The following is a 15,686-nucleotide window of genomic DNA, read 5'->3' as shown; positions in this document are numbered from 1 at the left end:
TCTGAACCCCTTCCCATGGCTAGCTCTACACCTACCTAAGTTCAGTCTGGAAATCAGAGGAAAACAGGCCAGGACCTGAGCCCCCCAAAAAATGGAGGGAATGGGAACTGAGGGTCCAGTTCCCAGCAGAGGGAAACTGGGGTCCAGCCTCCAGGGTCCTACATACGCCACAGTGACTGGCCCAGCAAGCCTCCCTCGGAATCCAAGTGGGATGGGTAGGAAGTATCCTTGATGCCTGGGTGTCCCCAACTTTCCAAACCCCCGCCCCCGTAATGGAGAAGAAACCGAGACAGAAGGTGTAGGGCCCACTACCGCTTCCTCCAGATGAGCTCATGGGTTTCTCCACCAAGGAAGTTTTCCGCTGGTTGAATGAGAGCCTTTCCCCGCCCTCTTCTCGCCCCACGGGTATATAAATGCAGCTGTTTGCACACCCAGCCAGCAGAAGCTCCCTCAGAGAGGACACCAGGGCACCAGCCAGGAGAGACAGAAGCAACTCCAGAACCCCCTGGAAATAACCTCTCAGACGACACACCCCCAGACAAGCAGCAGAGCGATTCTCTCCCTCTAATACACACTGCCCCAGGGCTCTACCATCACCCAGCTGGACTTGAGCCCCTCTGGAAAGAACGCCATGAGCACTGAAAGCATGATCCGGGACGTGGAGCTGGGCGAGGAGGCACTCCCCAAGAAGTCAGGGGCCCCCAAGGGCTCCCGAAGGTGCTGGTGCCTCAGCCTCTTCTCCTTCCTCCTCGTCGCAGGAGCCACCACACTCTTCTGCCTGCTGCACTTTGGAGTGATCGGCCCCCAGAGGGAAGAGGTGAGTGCCTCACCAGACTCTGCTCATTCTCCCACCCAGGGAGAGAGAGAGACCGGGTGGGGGAAAGAGGTGTGCTGATGGGGACCGGTGAGAGAGAAAATGTGGAGAAAGACGTGGAGGCAGAAAGAGACATGGAGAGAGATGGGGGAAGAGAGAGTGGGAGGGAACCCACAGAAGGTGCTCACTGAATGCTTCTTGAATGAATGAATGAATGAATGAGCCCGCAGACATATGTAAAGAGAGATGTGTGGAGAGATGTGGGGTGTGGGGAGAGAGATGGGAATGGAACAAGTGATATGAATAAAGATGGTAAGACAGAAAGATGTGGACAATATGAGAGAGAGATAAGGAGAGATGTGAGGAAAGAGATAAGGAAAGAGCATGTCCGGCTCGTGGAAGACACTCAGTGAAAGTGTTGGGGAATGGATGAATGGTGAGAGGAAACTAGAGTATGAGCTACAGAAGCAGCCTCGCTGTTTCTCATTTGGGGTAACTTGCTCTGATGCTAAAACTCCTTCTTTTCCCCAGCAGCTCCCAGATGGCCTCCAACTAATCAAACCTCTGGCCCAGACAGTCAGTAAGTATCTCCAAAGCCCCTCTCTGGATTCTGGGCTTGGGAGGGGGTGGGGTTGGTCCTGGGATAGCCACAGTGGGGGAAATTCAGGGTTTTGGTTTGAGGGGAGGAGGCTTGGAGGTCAAAGTAGTGGGATCTTTTCCAGGAGGTTTAAGAGTCTCACCTTTTTCTTTCCTCTTTCCTCTTCAGAATCATCTTCTCGAACTCCAAGTGACAAGCCTGTAGCTCATGTTGTAGGTAAGAGCTCTGAGGATTCAGCTGGGGGACGGTGAAGCAGCTAGGGTGTGGAGGGATAGGATTTGGGGACTGAACCAGGCCGAGGGTAGACAGACCTTGGAGATGGTATGAGAAGGACTCACTGGCCTTGAGGGGGATATTCAGAACCTCATGGCCAGATTCGGGATGTGGGAAGACAGACAGAGGGGACAGGAACCGGATGTGGGGGGTGGGCAGAACTTGTGGGCCAGGATGTGGAGAGTGGAACTGACAGGGTCACACTGACTCATCCCGCCCTCCTTCTCTCCTTCCCTCCAGCAAACCCCGAAGCTGAGGGACAACTCCAATGGCTGAGCCGGCGTGCCAATGCCCTCCTGGCCAATGGTGTGGAGCTAACAGACAACCAGCTAATAGTGCCATCAGACGGGCTATACCTCATCTACTCCCAGGTCCTCTTCAAGGGCCAAGGATGTTCTTCCACCAATGTGCTCCTCACCCACACCATCAGCCGCTTCGCCGTCTCCTACCAGACCAAGGTCAACCTCCTCTCTGCCATCAAGAGCCCTTGCCAAAGGGAGACCCCAGAGGGGACTGAGGCCAAGCCCTGGTACGAGCCCATCTACCTGGGAGGGGTCTTCCAACTGGAGAAGGGGGATCGACTCAGCGCTGAGATCAACCTGCCTGACTATCTCGACTTTGCCGAATCCGGGCAGGTCTACTTTGGAATCATTGCCCTGTGAAGGGGCGGGATGTCCATCCTCGCCCACCTCAAACCTTTTATTATCCACTCCCCCCAACACCCCATCCCCTTCTGGCTTAGAAAGAGAATTAGGGGCTCAGAGCTGGGCCTCAAGCTTAGAACTTTAAACAACAATACTTAGAAACCTAAGATTCAGGGATGCGTGACCCAGACAATGGAGCACTGGACCCCACCAAGAATGCAAACTGGGGCTTCCAGCGCTCACTGGACACCGCAGGTTTGGATCCCTGAACGCAACCTGGAACACTTAGAATGTGGGGGTCAGGGAACTTTTCGTTTTGGCTAGAACACTTCAGAACATTCTTTGAGAAGATCTCACCTAGAACCTGACATGAATGGACCTCAGGCCTCCCTTTCTTCAACTGTCTCCAGATTCTTCCTGAGAAGGAAAGCCCAGCCCCTCCCACAATGGGGCCAGTTCTCTCTATTTATGTTTGCACTTGTGATTATTTATTATTTATTTATTATTTATTTATTTACTGATGAATGTATTTATTGGGAGGCTGGAGTGTCCTGGGAGACCAAATGTAGGGGCTGCCTTGGCTCAGACATGTTTTCTGTGAAAATGGAGCTGAACTCTAGGCTGTTCCCACCCGGCCTCCTGGCCTCTGTGCCTCCTTTTGCTTTCATTTTTCAAAAATATTTATCTGATCGAGTTATCTAAATAATGCTGATTTGGTGACTGACTGTCACTGCATCACTGAACCTCTGCTCCCCAGGGGAGTGATGTCTGTAACCGCCCTACTGGTCAGTGGCGAGAAATAAAATGTGCTTAGAAAAGAAACATGGTCTCATCGAATTAATTCTGCATCTTCCTCTCCTTTGGGGGTGGAAGGCCACTCTCTGTAGTCCTCTCTCTACAAGCCTTAAGATCCCTGAACCTGGGCACCTGGGTGGCTCAGTGGGTTGGGTGTCCGACTCTTGATTTTGGCTCAGGTCTTGATCTCAGGCCGTGGGATGGAGCCCCGCTTCTCAGCAAGGAGTCTGCTTCTCCCCCTCTCTCTCTGCCCCCCCTCTGCTCACTCACATGTGCACGCACGCTTGCAATCTCTCTCTCTCTCTCTCTCTCAAATAGATGAATAGATCTTAAAAAAAAAATATCCTTGAACCCATAAAATAAATACAAATAAAAGTTCAAAAGAAAAAAAAAAGATGTCTGAACACAGTCCCCACTCGGGGGACTACTGGGGCTCAGGAGCCCTGCATTTAACAAAGCCTGGTCAAATAAGCCCCTCCCCCGGGAAACTGGAGCCTGAACCTAATTACCTCTCCCTCAGGGCATGGGAATTTCCGACTCTGGGAATTCCAGTGGGGAAGTCCTGCACCTCAAGTGCTCAGGTGAGATTTCCTGATGTTGCAGCCTGCGAGAGAGAGTATGGGAAGGGCCACATTCTCAGGCACCTAAATCACAGCCAAAGGACTTCCAGACCTTCAGGCATCAGGGCTCCAAATCACCTGATCCCAAGATCCCCCAGCAGCCCTAACTGTACAGCCTGAATCAGTTACTGAGCCTCATCTCCCCAAGGAAGACGGGAACACCTCCTGCATATGGGGCCACGAGAGAATACAAGGCCTAAGCTACATCAGAGCACCCAGCATAGCACTTGGCAGAGTAAGCCCTCAGAGAATTCTGAATTTCTTGTTTGTCCAGCCACCAGCTGTTCTATCTGCTTCCATCTCTGTGAGTGGAATTGAAGAAATGAAAGAAAAATTAAAAACAGGAATAGGATGCGGGTGAAGGACTCACATGTCAGCTCTCCCAGATGTTCTTGGTGAAAAATGAGGGGGGGGGGTCGTGAGGTAGATGGGCTGGAAAGAGAAAAGCACCCCCTCTCCTCAGGAAAGTTATTCTGAACACAGGGTCACACACAAATATGGAGTCAGAAGTGAAGACCCAGGGAGTGGGAGTCCCCACTGGGTTCGGAAGTTGGGCTTTCCTTCCTGACAGGCTGCTGGGAGGGGAAAATTGTGTGGTATGCCGCAGGGGTCGGATGACCCACTGGGGTGACCTAGATAGGGCCTTGGGTCCCTCTCTGCCTCCCTCAGCCCGGAGCTGAAAGTCGGTCATGGGGTGCTTGGGGTGAGGGGGCTGCTGTTACTCACCCTGGGGCCCCCACACTTGCCGACATTTGGAAAGCAGACCTGAGGTGTGAACAAGGGGTGAGGACTTTCCATCTCACCCTGGATAGGGCCAGTGGCCCCAGATTTCCTTTCTTCCTCTTCTCCCCAGCTTCGCCCTGATGTCCCAGGCCCTATCTTTCCGCCTCTTCCCTCACACCCAATGAGCTGTGTATTTTTCCTTGGAGGACAGTGGGCTGTGGGGTAGTGGCTAAAGCGGGCTTCAGGCAGCCAGGCAGGCAGCAGAGAAGAAGTGCTAGGCCTCCAGGGCTTTATTCCTTCTTCCCAGCCTGGTTCCTCCAAGCAGGGCAGCCTTCCCTTGTCAGGATCCCTCTCACTGACAGAAGGGACCCCAAAGAAAGGAATGCAGGTGGAGTCCGGTGAGGGCTCCAAGGATCTGAGAAGAAGGAGGCTTGGAGATGCTTTAGGGCTTAAGGAGATCCCCTTCTTCCATCTTCCCACTGGGCTAATGCTGGGCAAGTTCATTCAGAGACAGGAGGTGGGTGGGAAATCAGCCGATGGCCTTCTCAGAGGGCAGAGGCCACAGGAAGTGATATGAATTGTTTCAAGCAACCAGAAGAAAAGACTAGGTAACCATCCCTTGCAGAACCCACCCTGAATCAAGGCATAAGAGACCTGGGCACCCGTGCTCGGCAGCACTAAAGCTTTACATTCTTTATTTTCTTCAGGTTTGCCATCAGTTTCCGGACAGTCTCGGGCATTTTCCCCACCGCCACGGGGTCCCTGGGGTCTGGGTCCCCAATACCTGGGCTGAGTCACACATCCCTACCAGGCAGTCGTTTCCCCCGCCCTCACCCCACCATCACCGCCCCAAAGAAGGTCTTCCCCCTCCTGTAGTCCACCATATCGGGGTGACTGATGTTGACGTACACCCTCTCGCCCCTCCGGAGCTGCACCAGGCCGCCGAAGCCCACGCTCGTGTACCAGAGGGGCCCGTACTCGCGCGTCCGGGCCGGGTCCAGGACCGGGGTGACGGTCTCTGCGCCCTCGAGCAGCAACTCGGGAGTCCCCGGCCCGTAGGCGCCCCCAGCCCGGAACAGCCGGCTGCGCAGCGTGACCGAGTGGTCCAGCAGGCCCCCGCCGGCAGGGGGCGCCCGGCCCCGGTAGCCGACGTGACAGTAGAGGTAATAGAGGCCGTCCTGCGGCAGCGCCAGCCCCTCGGCGCCCGAGAACTGCGTCCCGCTCCTCAGGAACGCCTCTTCTTTCTTCGCCTCCCAGCCCAGCCCCTGCCCCTTCGTCCAGGCGCCTGCAGAGAAACCGGGGCCTGTCGGCGCTCGGGTGCCGGATCCTGAAGGAAGGATCCCGGCCCGGGACTTCTGGGAGGGTGAGCAGGTGGAAGAGTCGGGGCTGTTAACCCCCAGCAGGATCCGAACCCGGGGGCGAGGCGAGAGCGCGTGCGCCACCGCTGCAGCGATTTGAGGGAGGGGACTGAGGGCACCAGAGTGTGGGGTGCGGAGCGCGGTGGTGGGGTAGTGGGGAGATCTAGGAGGGGTTTTGACAGCTCCAGGGGGGAAGCAAGGAGATGGAATGCGGGAGGAGAGGAAGGTGGGCGCTTTAGGGACCAGAGGTAGTGAAGCAGGTCGGAAAGCGAACCCCGCAATGACAGAGCAAAGGGATTGTGGGCAGCAGCGCTAGCATCCTTGGACTACCTCTGAGATCCTTACCTATGAGGTGGGCGGCGGGGAGCCTGGAGCTGAAATCTGTTTCTGCCTCTTCCTCTGGCAGCTCCTGTGACCCTGGAAGTGGGGAAAGAGTCCACGATTGCGGGCCAGGGCGGCCTTCTATGCATGGTCCCCCCCAAGAGGACAGGGCGCCAGGACGGGATTCCCGGAAGGATGAGTTCACCGAGGGATGCAGCTGGATGGGAGCTAGGCATCCCTGAAGGGCCGGAGTAGGGGAAGGGGAGATGGTCTGCTCTTACCCAAACGCTGCTGGGCCTGGGCCTGTGCCCCCCGGTCAGCCGTCCCTGTTACCTGGGTGGGTGGGGTCACAGTGCCCAGAGTTCAGTGTTAGCTGATGCCATCCCCACCCCTTCCAACACAGACCCAAGCTCCAGGCCTGGGGTCTTTCCTACCAGCCCCATCCCCAACACACATCTCCCTGGGAGGGAGAGCCAGCGAGGCATATGTTCTTGGGCAGAGACGGAGGCCTGAGTATGTCTTGGGAAGAGGAGAGGAGACAGCTAGACAACCAGGAAGGAGCTTGGCGCTATCAGGACACAACGGCATCACGGGAACAATGGAAAGAGGACCAACAAAGAGGCAGACAAGGCATCCCCATCAGGGATAGCCAAGCCAACTGAGCAGGAGGAGACAAGAAAGCCCCAGGCGTAGCTAGAGGTAAGTGGGCATCAGCAACACGCAGCCCCTCCAGGCTTGTAGCGGCTACTCACCAGGCCTCCTCCCTGCTCCTGGGGCACCAAGGCCAGCACAGCCAGGACAGTGATAGGCACAGCCAGCAGCAGGGTCACCAGGGAAGTGGCTCCTGCCACAGCCAGCAGGAGGCAGCTCTTCCCTTGGGGCCTCCTACCCCAGCCCTCTAGCCCCAGTGACCCCATTGAGACTGAGCCAGGGCCAGGGCAGGGGGGCTTTCATACTTCAGGGGTGGGGCCACCCCCTCCCTATAGACCCACACACCTGGCTGGGACTTTCCACACACCCTTGCTCCCCTCACCCAGCTTCCTGTTTACCCAGAGCTAGGGTGGGGCAGCTGGATGCCCAGGTTCTCTGAACTGGGGAAGAAGTCGGGGTGAAGAGACAGGCTTATAGGGTAGAGCTGGAGGGGGCCTTAGAGATCTTATGGTTCATCAGGGAGGGAAACTGAGGCCCGGGGAGGGAAGGTAGCTCACAAAAAGTCAGGCAGCAGAGCTACGCGAGGAGAAAACCACACTCCAGATTTCAAGGGCGGTCTGCATTCTTCTACACCCCAGTGGTGGGTGCTGGAAGGAGGGCTATGTCAACATCCCTGAGGTCAAGGGCTGGAATAGGAGGACAAGAACTGAGGTCTTGAGGAATGAATATCTGGGTCCCTGAGAAGAACTTATCCCAGCACTAGACCAAATCACCTCCTTCCATTCCCTCACTCACCCGTAACCCCCAGAGCTTGGTGAGAAGCCGAGTTAAGCCAGGCCACAGAAATAGCAGCTGAGGGTGTCTGGGTCCCTCAGTGAGTTAAGTGGCTGCCTTCGGCTCATGTCATGATCCCAGAGTCCTGGCATTGAGCCCCGCATCGGGCTCCCTGCTCAGCAGGAAGCCTGCTTCTCCTTCTCCAGCTCCTCTTGCTTGGGTTCCCTCTCTCGCTGTCTCTCTCTGTCAAATAAATAAATAAAACCTTAAAAAAATAAATTTTAAAAAGAGCATTGCTTTAAAGGAAAAAATATATATAGCAGCTGAAAGGGACCTTAGCCTCTCCACTGCCTGTTGACTCACTGAGGAGGGATGGAAATGAGCATTACCTCCCTTCCTCCATAGTGTGTAGATGGGAGAGCGATAGGGCATGGCCCCACCTTCAAAGAGCTTGCTGTCTAGAATGAGCCCCATCTATTTAGCAGGTGCTGACTCCATGTTTTGGAATAAACGAAGGAAGGACAAATGAATGAATGAGGAAGCAAAACAAAGCAGCAACAAATGGTATGGTAGACAGTGCAGTGAGAGAAAAGACCAGGTCCAAGGAAGTTGGAGGTGGTCTCAGATCATGTCCCCTTCTTGATGACATCTCTGCGATTAGGTAATAATAATAATAACAACATATAGCTATTGTACAAATAGCACTTAGCAAGCGCTTGCCTCTAATCTACACACTTTATATATAATAATTCTTTTTTTTAAATATATATAATAATTCTTTTAATCCTGACAAAAACTCTAAGAAGAGACTGAGGCACAGAGAGGTTAAGGAAATTATAGAAGGCTGCACAGTAGTGGCAGAGTCAGGATTTGAACCCAGGCAGTCTGGCTCCAGAGCCTTGATCACAAAACAGCTTAAAAAAAAAAAAACAAAAAAAACCCTTCAGTGCTGACTTCAGATTTGTGCATTTTAATGTATGTAAATCTTGCCGTCCTCAGCCCCCCAAAAAAGAAATGGGGAAACAAAAGCTGTACTCGAGTCACTGATAAGCATGGTAAGAGCTTTAGGGGTAAAATGTATACTGATGTTTGCAACTTTGAAGGGTATCCAAAAAATGAGATAGATTGGTAGGTATGTGATCAAGTAAATATAGAAAACTGTCAATTTTAGAATGTAGGTGGTATGGACATGTTCACTATAAAATTATTTCAATTTTGTTCTGTTTGAACATTTTAATAATAAAATGTGTGAGAAAAAAAAAAACAACATGAATTTGAAGAAGGAGATGCAAATGCATGTGGACCCAGGCACAGATATCCACCTTACCTCCTGCCTCCACATGAGCTCCCCAGTCTTCACCCTCCTTAACGACTGGGTGTGCAATCCCCCAGCACCCATCTCCCTTTCTATCTCAGTGCCACTAAGAGGCCTTCATCAGGTGTCTATCCAGAAGGTCTCAGATCACTGCCCTTTTTTGTGTGTGTGTGCACAACATCAGAATGTTGCCTCCTACAGGAAGTCCACCTAGATTGCCCCCACTTCCTTCCCCAACACCAACTTGTCACCAGCTTTCTGTCCTAGACTATCAGCAGTACTCATGTACTCCTGTACATCTGTCTAGTCTAGCTGCCTCTGATTCTGTTTGTTAATCAGTCAAGTGCCCTGCTTGATTCAGCCCCAGAACACCAGGCAAGTTACCCCAAATCTACCAGAGCTTCCACTCTGATGTGGAAGCCTGGGTGTGTGTCTACACATACACACTGGGATCATGAGCTCTCAGCAGAGGCAGTGGGAGGGGTAATTGGGGAAAAGTTAATGAGGAAAGGTACCTAAAGGAGGTACACACTCACTGACTACTAGCAGAAGCAACAAGATGGCTGGAGCTGAGGGAGTTTAGAGGCTTAGTTACAGTCCTAAGAGTCTGAAAGGAAAGATGTTGTAACCCTAACTAAGCTTCAAAGCCTAACTTCCTCTCTTGACAAAGCTAGGGAGGCATCCAGACTGGGGGAGATGTTAAAGCTGGAGGAGGGGCAAGAATGTTTGAAGTGGCAACACCTCTCCACCCAGGCAGCTCCCGCAGTCTGGAGTCTGTCTACACACAGGCCACGGGCTCTGGATAAGCTGGGAGAGAGCAGGAACCCCGGTGGGAAAATGGGGCAGTCACTCCCCACAGTGAGATGAAGCTAAGATTACAGAAGACAGTATGGCTTTGGAGTTCTCTGAGCCCTGGAGGCATCTGCTGTCCAGCCTCTGTCTCTGCTCCCCAAAGAATTAAATACAAGCCACTTCTGCCTCAACTTCCCTTCATGGCGACTGCAGGTCCTCCTCTCCACCTGTGTTTCTGCTCCCCAACCCACCCCCACACACACCCCAGCATTCCTCTTGAGCCCAGCAGGGTCCCAGTTTCCAGACCCTGGTCAGTACAGCTGGCTCTGGTGGTGTGAAGACGGCGACCCCCCTCTTTGCCTTCAAACAGGAACCAGTGGTTGCAGGGCAGGAAGTGCCTAAGGGGAAGTTATGGGGCCCAGAAACTCCTCCATGCCCCACTTTAGCCCCAGCAGTGTCTGTCCATGGGAAGTGGCTCCCCATACCAGCCACGTAGGGCCCTGCTCCCCAGAGTGGCTCTGGGCTGAGGGAGCGGTCCCAGCTGCCAGGTAGCTCTGGATACCACCTCCCCTGGGTTTCACTGGTCCACACACACACTGGAAACCCCGGGTCCTCCCCCTCTGTCAGCCCCTCACCAGAACCTAGAACTACCCCATGCTGGAGAGGCCCCCATGAACCACCTGGTTAGCCTAGGGGAGAAGAAGGGGGTTGTGCTCTGGAGCTCTGGGGTTCAAGGCCAGCTCTCCCACTTCTAGGCTGGACCTCCTCATAAGAGCCTAGACTCAAGTCTCAGGTTCCTCACCACTAAAACAGGCACCATAATACCCTACATTGTGAGGCTTAGCAACGACAAAAGGAAAGTGCCTTAGGTCAGGGTTGGCACATCAGTGGGGCTCCTCAGCCCTGGAACAATTGTAACAGAGGGCACCGCACTTTGCAGATGAGGAACTGGAGACACGTGACTTGGCCCAGGCCATTTAGCCTTGCAGAGCAGGGCTAGGTTCCTGACCTCCAGGTTAGTCTTCAGTGCTCGACCTAATGGAAGGTAATGGGAGGCACAGGGAGGGTGGGGAGTATACAGGGAACAGAGGATAGAAAGCAGTATCTGTCTATCCTCAAGTCGATGGCCAGGGGACAGCTGGTGCAGGTGGGCAAGGGACCTCATGGGGAGACCCAGAGACAGCAGGGATGGCCATGGGAAGCCCCTGAGGGGTGAGTGAGGCAACCATGGGGATGAGTGAGGGAACCGGTGAGAAGTGGGCACCTCTGGTAGGAGGTGAGGTAACCCGATCTGGAGTGAAGAACCTGAGTATGTTCTTCTACCTCTAAAACTGTTGGAGAGTGGGGATGAGATGCCCACGGTCAACCAGGAGGATGGGGTAACAAAGGAAGAAATGGGGCCCTGATACTCACCGTTTTGCCCTGCAGAGCTATGTCTTTACCTATATGGTGGGAGCTTGGGGCTGGGGGGCTCCTGTTCCTGGCTGTGGTCATTATATCTGCCTGTCTGTGTCGGCTCCATCGGAGAGGTAAGCCCCATCACCCACAACATATCCCCCGGGGTCGCCCCCACCCACACCTGTTCCTACTGCTTTCCCAGAAGTCCCTATCAGTTCCCACCCGCCCTGGGACAGGAAGGTGGGAGAGAGAAAAGAGTGTCCAAAGAGAGAGACTGGGGCTTTGGCCATGGGAACCACAGAGATGTCAGCGAGTGAGGAAACACCCTCTGGGGCGGGGGGGCAAGGGAGGGAAGGGCCTGCTGAGCTTCTTCTTTTCTTCCAGTGAGGAGGCTGGAGAGGAGCTGGGTGAGTCTGGGGGCTGGGAACCAGGTGATGGGGGCAAGAGGAGGCTGAGGGCTGAAGGGGGGGTGAAGGCAAGAGAAGCGAGGGAAAGCGGGGGCATAAGAGAGCCAGAGAGGAGGAGAAAAAAGAGGCAGAAAGAGAGACGTAAGAATGAGAAGAGCAGAAGGAAATAGTGTAGAGAAAGGAAAAGGGACTAAGACAGAAAGGAGAAAGACAGAGGAAGAAACTAGAAAGAGAAAGAAACAGAGAGAACGAGAGAGACCCAGGCAAGAGAAAGAGATGGAGAATAAGAACAACAGAGACCCAGGGAGAAGAGGCGAGGTGAGAAGAGAGCAGGGGCTCAGGCTGGCAGAGACAGAGGTGGGGGCGCTGAGGAGACAGAGAGGTGCAAGGGGGTAGGCAGCAGCACACAGGAAGGACGGGGTGGGGGGGGGCTCTTCTGGCCACCTGCCAGCAGCGCTTCTCCCTGCCCCAGGCCCAGCTCTCGGAGCAAGAGCTCCACTACGCATCTCTGCTCCCCATGCCCGGCAGTGAGAGGCCCGACCCCGGCCACAGGGAAGGCACCAAGGAGGACCCCAGCACCGAATATGCCTGCATCGCCAAGAACTAAGCCACCAGAGCTTCCCCCAGACGCCTCCCTGAACTCAGGCTGACCCTGTGGTCCACCCAGTAAAAACTGTGTCTCGCCACCTTCTGTGTCTCAGGCTTCTCAGTGCAACTCAGCTTCATGCCATTCCACAGGGCCGCCGTCACTTACATGACTTATCTTCCCACCCGTTCTGGGGTTGAGTAGGAATTTTTCAGTGAAAGAAAGGTGTTGAGGGACCAGGCTCCCCTGAAGGCCAGAAAGAGCCCACATGTGGGCCTGGCTGGAATGGGGAGTCGACATGTAGGGGTCAGATCTGACACTCCCCAGTTCTCAGGAGAGTCTGCCTCAGCCTCCTGCACCCCAGAGAGCTGGAGGTGCTAAGCCCTGGGATGGTGATGGGAGGGGGCTCCAGGCATGGTTACTGGGAAGCTCGCTCCTTGGACCTTTCCAGGCCGGGCTTGATAGAAGGGAGAGTTAAGAGTCGGGGGGCCCCAGAGAGGGACATATTGGGGTACCTGGAGAATGGAAAAGGAAACACATGAGACTCCTAAGAAGGTGTTAGTGGCAGGGCCGAGGAGAATTTATTGGGGTCTCTTGAAGAGAATTGGATGCCTGAGGTCTGGAATCACTCATGAGAGGCATCTAAGAAGTGGCAGCGTGTTCTCAGGTGACGGTGCCCTGCAGGAGAAACAACGGGAGTTGCTCGGTGCCGCAACCCTTCTCCTGCTGTTCTTTGTCTCCCCCTCCTCCAGCTCTCTCTTCACCACTGCTCTGGCCCCCTTCCTTACATTTGCCTTGGTAATAGACGGTGCTGCCCATGGCCACACAGACAAAGCTGAAGGCATAGAATCCAACCCGAAGGAGGAGGACGGTGCTGGTCCCTAGCCGAGGCCGTCCTGCATGGGGGTGGTAGAAGAAAGGGGGAAAGGGGGGGCTAAGGAAGAAGCAGGCACAGACCCAGGGATGGACAGAGAGCAGGGGGCCTCAGGGAAAGACTCCCAACTTCCAGGAAGAGTGGGGACTCCCATCTCACCTTTCTCTACCACCAGCAGAGTCCCATTGCCTGTCCCAACACCTAGGCCCAGCACCTCCACCCTGCACACGTAGACTCCAGCGTCACAGTCTTGGGTGTCCCAGATGTGCAGCTCGGCCTGATGGTCACAGAGGAAACGGGAAGGGGGAAGAGGGGCCAGGCGGCCCCTGAACTCCGGGGTCCCATTCCTCACTTCCTTCCCTGGGGCCACCTTGTCCCGGTACCACATGACAGAGCCAATGGCCAATTTCCCTCGGCTGGCATTGAAGGAGCAGGGCAAGAAGGCAGCAGTGCCCTCCTGGGTATGAATCTCTGGGGGCTGGAACACCCAGAGAGCACAGGATCCTGGCAGGCAGAGAGAAGACCCAGAGAAACACCTCCCCGGTTACAATACAGAGAAAGGACAGAGAGCTTGCAGTAGAATATCCCAGCTGTGTCCCCACCCACGGAGGACCCAGAGGGTCAAGCACTTTGCTACCTCATGAAACCCCTTCCTTTCCACCGGCCTCATTTCTTAATATGGCTTATTAAATAGTTTTTCAAATCCTTTCCTGTGCCAACTCTCATCCTCATCCCATCCCATCACTCTCCGGCTACCTTCACTAGTAGTGTCTTGCTGAAACTTAACCTGTCCCATTGAAATTGGAGCTCATTAATGAATGTGACTGCCTAGCTAACTAATAATTAACTACATTATTCCATTACTTTCATACCAATGGCAAACCGTATAAGGTACACCACCCTTGCTACTTTGTTTTTTGTTAAAGAGCATTAACTAATAAAGTCTTCAGGTGAAGACATAGCAATAATTGATTGAAATCAATTTGACTCAACCAAATTGATGAATTAAAGCAATTAGTAAAATCTCCGATGAGAATCTCTAGTTCGTGAAATTTACCTGCCATTCGTCTACTTCAGCTGTTCTCAAGCTTGAGAGCACGTCAGAATCACCTGGAGTGTCGGTTAAAACAGATTCCTGGGCCCGACTTTCCCCCAGTTTTTCACTCAGTGGGTTTACTCTCATGGGGCCTGAGAATTTGCCCAGGTTCCCAGCTGATGCTAAAGCTGTGGATCTGGAGTCCACATTGTATTTAGTCCATGGGTACGGCTGATAGTTAACGTCTCTCAGTTAATTAAAATCGGTTTCACTAAGAAACTTCCCTTAGAGTTAATTAGGTCTCCCAAACTCCTAATTATATCTAGACCCTAGATAATAAGCCTTGTTTAATAGGCTTATTAAACTCATCAAATTAAAATTGATCCCTTCCCAAAAAATTTACCTCTTCCTCCCTTCAAGCCCTTTATACTGGTTCTTCAACTTTATCTTACTAGGATGGTGGCTGAGAAGAAAGGACCTCTGGGACGGAAGCTGGAGTATGACCCACCCAGTGGGCAACATGGAGAAATGGAGGGAATTGTGAACTGGGGGTGTCCCTGTTGCTTCGGCTTCCGGAGGACCCCACCAGCTCCCACTCTCCTTTCCTGGCCACTCCCCTCAGGCCTCCATGTCAGCCTTCCCCATCCTCGCTCCTCCTGGCCCCACACCCCTCAAAAGCCCTCTCACCTGGATGGACCATGATAAAGATGAGCAACAGCATCTGGGTCATGTCAGAGGGTGTTCCCGTTGGCAAAGGGGATCTGAGAAGTAAGGTCTGGGTGGAGAAAGAACAACCCACTGCTTGTGGCCAGGCCTTTGGTCACCAGATGGAGGCGGGCAGCTTCCTATGACACACAGGACTCACACATCCCTTATCAAGAACCTCAACAGGGGCGCCTGGGTGGCTCAGTGAGTTGAGGCCTCTGCCTTCAGCTCGGGTCATGATCCCAGGGTCTTGGGATCAAGCCCTGCATCGCATGCATCGGGCTCTCTGCTCAGCGGGGAGCCTGCTTCCTCCTCTCTCTCTCTGCCTGCCTCTCTGCCTACTTGTGATCTCCGTCAAATAAATAAATAAAATCTTAAAAAAATACTTTAAAAAATTAACAAAAAAAGAACCTCAACAGCCTAGGACCTCGGGCATCACAAACGTGCCTCCTTGAGGAGAGAGGATGCTGTTAATGGCAGTGTCTGGGTTACTAGGAAGTGGGGGGCAACACATCGTCCTGTGGCCTAAGTGTTTGAGAGGGAAGGGAGGGCTCACACTAGGGTGGGAGGGTGAGACCAGGATGTGGTTCCCCTACCTCCTGAGGTTCAAGAAGACCAACCATTTACCCGGAATAACCCTCCAGGAGCCCTCCTGGGCTCAGAAATAACCTACTCCCCCCTCCTCTGGCCTCAGCAGTGCCCCCGCCCACCCCATCTGTTCTCTTCCCTTTAGGCGGACCCACCCCCAGGACTGCTCTAGAAATTCTCTAGTGGAGGGGATTAGGAGAAGCAAGCTGATTGGCGGTGGAGGCAGGCGGTTGCTAGGGACTTTGTTTGGAAGCTTCATTTGCATAGCAATCAACCTGTTTTACTTAGATGTGTTGACTTGGGTGGTTTGACTGAGTGAAAGCAACCTGATGGAGAGGTCTGGACTCATTCATATTCAGATCTCCATTAAAGGAATATACCTCTCCCTGAGGTCTGCTTTACTCATTGTGTTCT

General features: G+C 53.6%; 4 protein-coding genes across 6 annotated transcripts; 2 read left to right on the top strand and 2 right to left on the bottom strand.

The window, feature by feature from the left end:
- Positions 1-631: 631 nt before the first annotated feature.
- TNF (tumor necrosis factor) lies at positions 632-2,347 on the top strand (the record flags this gene model as incomplete). Of its 2 annotated transcripts, none has more annotated exons than XM_080806667.1 (4): positions 632-817; positions 1,349-1,394; positions 1,581-1,628; positions 1,926-2,347. In XM_080806667.1, 4 exons carry the CDS (start codon positions 632-634, stop codon positions 2,345-2,347), a joined length of 702 nt encoding a protein of 233 aa, XP_080662793.1. The 2 variants fall into 2 exon arrangements, with proteins under 2 accessions (XP_080662793.1, XP_080662792.1); XM_080806666.1 differs by having other exon boundaries at positions 1,346-1,394.
- Positions 2,348-5,126: 2,779 nt separating this feature from the next.
- Positions 5,127-7,813, bottom strand: LTB (lymphotoxin beta). Of its 2 annotated transcripts, XM_080805630.1 has the most exons (4): positions 6,899-7,813; positions 6,428-6,479; positions 6,171-6,242; positions 5,127-5,752 (listed from the first exon to the last, which is right to left on the bottom strand). In XM_080805630.1, exons 1-4 carry the CDS (start codon positions 7,061-7,063, stop codon positions 5,298-5,300), a joined length of 744 nt encoding a protein of 247 aa, XP_080661756.1. In that variant the 5' UTR covers positions 7,064-7,813; the 3' UTR covers positions 5,127-5,297. The 2 variants fall into 2 exon arrangements, with proteins under 2 accessions (XP_080661756.1, XP_080661757.1); XM_080805631.1 differs by lacking the exon at positions 6,428-6,479 and having other exon boundaries at positions 5,134-5,752; positions 6,899-7,100.
- A 3,092-nt stretch (positions 7,814-10,905) lies between these two features.
- Positions 10,906-12,170, top strand: LST1 (leukocyte specific transcript 1; the record flags this gene model as incomplete). Its single annotated transcript, XM_080805949.1, is given in 5 exon segments — positions 10,906-10,954; positions 11,107-11,139; positions 11,142-11,207; positions 11,461-11,483; positions 11,956-12,170. Coding segments are annotated over 5 exon segments (306 nt in total). The 3' UTR covers positions 12,091-12,170.
- A 450-nt stretch (positions 12,171-12,620) lies between these two features.
- On the bottom strand, positions 12,621-15,024 carry NCR3 (natural cytotoxicity triggering receptor 3). The gene is made up of 4 exons (XM_080806275.1): positions 14,667-15,024; positions 13,103-13,447; positions 12,858-12,965; positions 12,621-12,747 (listed from the first exon to the last, which is right to left on the bottom strand). The coding sequence occupies exons 1-4, from the start codon at positions 14,707-14,709 to the stop codon at positions 12,695-12,697; spliced, it is 549 nt and encodes a 182-aa protein (XP_080662401.1). The 5' UTR covers positions 14,710-15,024; the 3' UTR covers positions 12,621-12,694.
- Between the last annotated feature and the right edge of the window lie 662 nt (positions 15,025-15,686).

This window comes from Martes martes (assembly GCF_963455335.1).
Source record: "Martes martes genome assembly, chromosome: 6".
NCBI classification, from domain to species: Eukaryota; Metazoa; Chordata; class Mammalia; order Carnivora; family Mustelidae; genus Martes; species Martes martes.
Note: the sequence above shows the minus strand (reverse complement) of the source record. Positions and strands in the feature narration are given on the sequence as shown.